This window comes from Protobothrops mucrosquamatus, unplaced genomic scaffold (assembly GCF_001527695.2).
Source record: "Protobothrops mucrosquamatus isolate PMUCROS unplaced genomic scaffold, P.Mucros_1.0 scaffold1394, whole genome shotgun sequence".
Lineage (NCBI taxonomy): Eukaryota > Metazoa > Chordata > Lepidosauria > Squamata > Viperidae > Protobothrops > Protobothrops mucrosquamatus.
The window spans coordinates 16,415-24,132 of NW_015387580.1; the positions used below are offsets into that span (position 1 = coordinate 16,415).

At 33.9% G+C, this 7,718-nt stretch overlaps 1 protein-coding gene across 2 annotated transcripts in view; it reads left to right on the plus strand.

Annotated features, from left to right (window-relative positions):
* Nucleotides 1–5,588, plus strand: part of HMGN3 (high mobility group nucleosomal binding domain 3) — a gene marked incomplete at its 5' end in the record, with an annotated part of 14,786 nt that extends 9,198 nt beyond the window's left edge. Inside the window, 2 exon segments of one of the 2 annotated variants that reach the window (XM_015821734.1) lie at nt 3,511–3,624; nt 4,148–5,588. In XM_015821734.1, coding sequence (XP_015677220.1) covers nt 3,511–3,624; nt 4,148–4,159 — 126 coding nt within the window. 2 annotated transcript variants of the gene reach the window in all.
* Between the last annotated feature and the right edge of the window lie 2,130 nt (nt 5,589–7,718).

The following is a 7,718-nucleotide window of genomic DNA, read 5'->3' on the forward strand; positions in this document are numbered from 1 at the left end:
ATATTTTCTTAAGCATCCTTTTTGGTCTGGTCTAATCTTGCTCTTTCTGTAAGGAACTCAAAGTCTATGTGTAGGGGATACCTCTTATTTTATTTTCACAGTAAGGATTCTCTGCAATAGTTTGGGGAGAGAAAAAGAGACTGGCCTAAATTCACTCAGTGAACGTTGCATTCATACAGGCTAGAAATTAGATTTCTCCAGTCATCTGATCAGATTTTTCTTCACCAACATTTAAAGCATAATTGTTAACACTAGAAATAATAATAGTGAATTGTAGGTTTTTATGCCAGAAATTATTGTCATGTAAGGCATCATTATCATTATAGACCGTACAAGTGGTCTTCACTTAACCAAAGTAATTGGTAGTGAATTTCTGTCACAAAGCGACGCAGTAATAAAGCATGATGTCAGGAAGACTACAGTGCTTAGTGATGGAAATGATGGCACTTCCGGTTACCCTTATTAAGAAATCCCATGCCTTTGTTAAGCATAATATCAAGTGGTCACCATTTGCTTCCTCCTCTGGCTTCCCCATTGACTTTGCTTTAGGAAGCCAGCAAAGAAGATCACAAATGGCAATTATGTGATCATGGGATGCTCAAACATTGTAATTGTGTTTTGATTGCCGAGTGCCCCCAGCTTGCATTCATTGTCACACTGTAACCATTGTAAGTACAAGGACCAGTCATAGTACCACTTGTTCAGCACCATCATCAGTTTGAATAGTCATTGAACAAGCGGTGGTTAAGTGAGGACCACCTATATCTGTATTCAAAGGAGAAAAGGCTAATTATTGTGGAAAGTGGAGCAATAAATCAATGTATTCTATTTTGGAAAATCATAACTGAGGAAGGTATAGAACATGTATTGGAAAACAGATTAGCTGTATTTTTTTCTTTACAAGATAAAGATGTTATAATTTCTTACTGCTGATGTAAATGTACAACATTACAAATTTATTTATTATGAGAACCCAAACACATCTCATTCTTATAGAGCTATAGGCCTACCACCTTCTACAACAACTTTCCCCAAAGGGAAAAATGGAAATTGAACAAAAATCATCCAATACTGCTGGATCCACCTCTTGGGCAGGGGGTAGACCATTACTTCCTTTAGGGCAGGTGAAAACCTTCCTTTTTGCAAGGAAGAATTCACTTGTAATGCTGTTGGGCCCAGCTGCTTGTCAGCTCTCATGAGGCATTGACCAACTAGGAAGGACATGTGTCTAGTATATTGATAACGTATATTAATATGAAGTATGCCAAGGAAGCCCTCTGGGGGTTGCTGAGCTAATTAATATCATCAGAAGATGTTTTTGAGATAAAATAGGAAGAAAATTGTACTTAGCTCTTTGCTAATGGAGCAAAGGCAGGATATAAACATAATATCATAGTTGACAATGCTATTTGTTTTGGGTGCAGCACTATAGATTAATGAGGTCTTCCATTGGGGAATATTAGTAATTAACTTGTTGAATATAATTAACCAGTTGGTTAGAATGGCCTTCTTGGTGTAAGAGTACTCACAGTGGGTCCTATGAATGTTTATAAAGAAATAGGTCTCCCTGTTTTTAATTCAGTAAAATACGTATCACAAATATGTATCACAAATATGTATCTACCTATACATAACACCATTCCAACATTCTTTAGAGTGTAACCTTCTGCCTTTTGATCTGGCAATAAATCCCATTTTCTTTTAGTCCCTATTTACAGATAGGGTAAAGAATAGCGGAAAGGATAATCTAGTGTGATTTTCACCAGTTTTCCATCTTGTAGGTCAAACTTTATCTCTGTTTTTAGGAAGTCTCCAGGAAGTAGGATACAAAGGAGTGCAGTGGAATTGACAAAAGTGCTCTTCCCTTCTGCAGCAAAATTCTCCCTTGGGTCTGAAGATCCTCATCTATTTGAGGCAGGATCCAGATCCAATCCTATATTAGTGTGTTTAGTCTAAGACGGGTGTCAAACTCACAACGTCACGTGACATGTCATGACATATTGCGACTTTTTTTCCATTGCCGGCAATGGAGTGGGCGCAGTTTCGGCATGACACATCCGGCCCATGGCCTGGCAATTTGACACCCCTGGTCTAAGATATAAACAAGCTATAGGCTGGGAATGTTGCTCTGGATTATTTCTTGAAATTTCATCCAATAGCCTATTCCATGTTCTTTTCAATTACTTTTCTCTACCTATGGACACTTCCCAATTTATTATTTGATGTGGTAAAATAACACTATATTAGATAATATTTAGATACTTAGATAGTTAGATTAACCAACAGTAATAAAATATTTACATTTCTTTTGGAGACAGGAGAAAAAAGCATGAGTTATCTCATTTCCTTTCTTGTACACAAAAGAGAAACATGTTCCCATGATAGAAACATGTTTATTTATTTATACTACTTTTATTACTTTTTATAAACAACTCAAGGCAGCAAACCTACCTAATACTCCTTAAATATCTCTTTTCCTTTTCTTCTTGAAAATGGGCCAAAAGAAGGGAAAAGTACAAATTACCATGGCAAAGTTACTTTTATATCTTTCAGATTTAATGGTAGAAAAAATTTATAGTAGTGTCAAATCACATAGATTTGCTATGCTAAAATTTAAATTGCGCTAAAAGGCATTTGGTGGTTCTTAAAAACTTATTTTTAATTGTAAAAATAACATGGTTCTTTGTCACAGATTTTGTATATATCTATGGGCAGAGTCTCAGTCAGAACATCCTAGATGTGAGAAACTTTGGCAAGGTTTCATTTCTTCATGCACCCCTAGCATTCCGTTACTTGTCAAAGGTTTTCAAATTACAGAGTAGAATAGAAACTGCATTTTTGTGAGATACTGATGGTTACTGCAGTCATAGGGTATCTTGTCAGACCTAACTCCAGTTGTCCTAATGCCTACTCTCTGTAACATCGGAATAATTACACTGCTACCACACTCAAAATTCTTGGGAAATACAACCAATCTCATTCTCCTGCCAAAAATATGGGCGGTCACAATTACTGCTGCTCAGAAGCTAGTCATTTGTTGTTCCTGTAAAATGTCATTTAGTATTTCTTGCCAGTCAGCATAGTTTTGATATTTCTGTATTTCTCATGTGATGAGGGATTCTCATTTAGTTATTAGATAGTAACAAGAGTTGCGACTTGCCATTTGCTATGCTGGTTTCTTCTTGTAGCCTTTGTAGTGTTGATTCAATTAAAATTTACACAATGACAGCTATAATAATGTTATAAATAACCTAAGAGTCCAATTCCGAATGTGACATGACAGCAAAAGATACCTTGAAAGGTATGCATCAGAGTAGGATGGGTTTTCACCAAAATTTTCTCATCTCTGTAACTTTGATTGTGGCTCTGTGTAACTTCAGAAACATATCCTAATGTCTTCTCAGAGAAAGAGAGTTAAAAGCAAGTATCTTGTATTATTTCTGGAGAGTTTTACCTAGGCGCTTTCTCCAGTGTATAATAAATCATTCTGTACATTTGATCTGTTATCAGAAGGAACCTGGAACAAAGGCTAATAAAGGTTCTAAAGGGAAGAAGGATGAAAAACAGGAATCTGCAAAGGAAGGTACTACACCATCTGAAAATGGTGAAAGTAAAGCGGAAGAGGTACTTTATATATCCTGCTGATTCAGTCAGTGTTTTACAATTCAGTTTCTGAGCTGTTGAAAGCATGTTCATAATACTTTTTTTTGTTGCCCCGTAATGTTACTACAGATTCTCATCTCTCGCTCAACTGTTAGTGTTTCAACATCCAGAAGTGTCCCACCCAGCACATGTCAGTAAAAGGGCAGATTGAAACAGTGAAAGTTTAAGGGTACAGTAGAGCATTCTGCATATGCAGTGAATAGGAACAGGTAGTAGTGTGGTGCTTTTCATTGTGAACAATGGAAGCTAGCAGGTAAGGTTTCTATGGCTTTTACAAACCAGGAACCTGTAAATGCAAGAATATTTATAGTTGTCCTGTCTATAATACAATAGTTGTTAAATAACCCATTTTGTCTGCTTCAAACGTTGGTAGCAAAAGGAAAGATGGCGAGTGCTGAAAATTTGTTTAGAGAAGATGAAGTAGGATTAGTCTTTCTTTATAAAAAGCAGACTGGTATAACATTTTCCCTTTTCCCTTTTACAGGCACAGAATTGAATCAGTAGATGACAGGTGCATATGAACTGACATGAACATTTGAGGATGTTTTTATGTACCTTGACAACTTTTAAGAGATATTTTTATCAAGTACTTTGTAAATGCTAATTTTTTAGGACTTACAATAAGTTGATAAACTATATATGAACGCTTCTTCCTTCTGTATCAGTACTTCTAGAAATTCCCAACGTTGTCAAGTTAAGAAAAAAAAAGCATCATTAAAACAACTTTTGGAAAACAAAAGTATTTATAAAATTGAACAAGCATTCCATATATTTGGTTTTCAGAGCTGTAAGTCTTGGTGCATATAGTGATGTTTTTACTGTGGGTGTTCAGATTTTTTCCATTTTTACCCTAGAGCAATAATCTGTGGTGCTTTTGTAATTAAGGATTAAGTGTTTTAATGAAACATGTATACATTTGGCTACCTGCTGTCCATATGGGATTCTTTTCATTTTTTAAAATAACAAAGTCTCAGTGCTAACAAATATGGTTCATTAGTATCTTTCTAAATCAGAGGTATGCCTTCTAATGCTTGTCAGAAAAATGTTAAACTCAGTTGTTTAGAAATTTTGTTACAACAGTTATTTCAGAATCAAGATTATAGCTCATAGAAAATAGTGGGGCTTACAGCATAATATTAAAATTGATTGACTTTATGGTTAGGAACAGGAGATAAGAATAATATTTACAATTAATGTATTTTAAGCAAACTAGCAGAGCTTTAAGAGGCAGCCACCGCCTTTTGCAGAGCTATTTGCCAAATATACCACAGAACACCCAAAGCTTAGATGCAAAACTAGAGTCTTTAAGGAGCTCTGATGAGCTATCTTACACACTTGGATGGTTCACACATCTTAAAGGCCTTACACTTTGTACAGAAAAATATAAATTGCCCATGGATTATGTAACAAATTATTTTTTTCAGCACTGTTTTATGCTACAGTATTGTAAGTGGAAATTACTTTATGCTTTCTTGAAAGAACAGTTGTTTCACTTTTATATTTCCTTCTCTTAACTGTTTCCCAGTCCATATACATATATATGACGATGAAAACTGCAGTTCCTATCAGCTTAACTTATACTTAGTATTTTCTGTTGATTTATTTCATTTACTTAAATTTTAATATCAAAATGGAGATTTAAAACACTGGGATGGTCTTCTGAAACAATGATGTAAAAATATCTTTGAAGGAGTCTATAATTGTAATGATATTAAATAGAGATTTTTTTTCTAACTTATGTTAACACTGCTTTAACCTCTTGTAAGCATCTAGTTATTTCTCTCTTCTGTTTGGCTGAAATTTGAGTACTTTTATTTTCTGAGGGTTTGGAAAAATTTTCTTCATAACATTTTTATTGCTGCACTTGTGGCCACAATGTCTGGAGTTATATGCATGTTTCAACCAATAAAGTAATTATCACCCAACTCAAATGTCTTTATTTAGTATTTAGCAAAACTGATATTAACAGTAATGATCGACTACTTTTACAAATCTTACTTTGTTTTAAAAGAATTCAGTTACTCTCCTATGCTTATGTTGCTGGAGAAAAATATGATATAATGTAATAAAAGCATTTCATGTGTTGATACACATGATAAAATACAATGTTATATATAAAAAGCTTGAAGATGTGTTTATATGAAAATGGTTTTCCTTAGTCCTTATCATTTTTTAAAGATTCAAAGCATTGAACTGGTTTTGAATGATATGCAGCTCAATCTTTTCATAGAGTAAAACATAACACAATTTGTGATTATTTTCTAAAGTAAAGCCCTACTGATTTTTTTCTTTAGCTTTTATCACAATAAACCTAATAGTAGGTTTATGATACTCAAAACATTAATGAATTTCTTTGCAGCATCCCTTTGATATAGGATGCTCTTATTTTCCATCTTATAGTTAGGTAATTAAGACACAAGAGATTTATTGTCCAATCTTTAAAGTTTTTCTACTAATGGAAGAAAAAGAGTTAATAATACTTACATTGTCCTAGAATTGGAAAAAAAATGAAAACTCAAAAAAATTGTTCATGGTAAAATTTGAAATTAAGTCAAATGTTCCTGTCATAGTATTAGAGCCTTTATGTATCACTCATGTCCATGATTTCTCCCCAGGTCTAATACATTTTAAAACTTATTTTACTAATTTTCCATTATTTGATAAGCTGTAATTTACACAAATTTCAAATTATACAAAATGCACTTTTAGTTTGCTGGATGGATCTGAAAAATATATTACATTGGGTTATACATTTTATTTAATGCATAGGTAGGTAAAAATTTGTAAAGCTGGATTATTTATTGATCAGAAATAGCATTCCATATATGGAAAGTTAAATGTTCCTCAAAAGCCCTTTTTAAAAGTATATTTGAATCCTATTTAGTGTAGTTCCCCCCCACAGCAATTAACAACCTATATTTAGTAGGAAGAAATGGCAAGGAAAGGAGATAAGGCATACATTGGTTAAATGTCTCAGTTTACTTAGAACACATATGATGGAATTACCCTTTGCTAAGAAAACACAAATTAGCATCTACTTGGACATTTTTTACTCACGTAATGGAGGAGAGAGACGGGCACATATGTATTGGCAAGCCTTGCCCTTCCAAATATAATTTCCCATCAATATAACTCCGACATAAGCTATAGAGCAGACATCTAAATAGAAACCTCACTTGCATGCAGAGGCTAAAATCAAGGTTCTAGATTTTATAAGAAGCCTGAAGCCTGCAATGGAACACAAACTCAGCAAAGGTAACTGTTGGTATTTAGAAGGCAGTGGAGATGATGTTCTTCCTCTTCAATTTTTGATTCTTTGCACCATTGAAATTGGTGGTGGTATCTTTTCTGAAACTATTAAGAGCATAATGTATAAGAGTTTTTTTCATAGCACTTGACATTTCTACAGTTTAAAATAGGTAGAAAAGGTAAAGTAAAAAAAAAAGTAAAAGAATGAACTTTAACGGTTAAGGGAAACTTAATCTATAAACAAAAATTACAAAGCAGAGGTCACCACAAAACCTCACAATTAAAAAAAAAAACAGTATTAGGACTAGTAGAATTCAGTATTCATAAAAATACATCTGGAATAATTTTCTCCCTGATACTAAGTGCTAATACATTCCCTGATACTAAGAATGCTTGAAGATTTTGGGTTTTTTTTTCTAGAAAAGAGACATTACTTTTTCTTGCCTAGCAGGGAACATATCTGCCAAGGCACATAGGGTAGGCATATGACTGGAGTAGTTTTCTGTTGATGGCAACACTCCACAGCATTGTCTGTCTCAGATTTAATTTCCCTGGATAGAAAATTCCATTCATGACACATCAGAACCAAAATTTATCTAAAATTACTGTACCTTTCAGACCTTGGGTAGCAGGGAGACCTGGATGATAACCCAAGTATGCCATTTTCTGTAGCAGAAAATATTCAAGTAACTTGACTCCTGAGTTATATACGGGTTAAAACACCTGTATTTTGAATTAAATCTGAAATTGGTAGCTAGAGAATTTTTAGCAGGGTAAAAGATACTAAAAATATAAATATCCCTCAT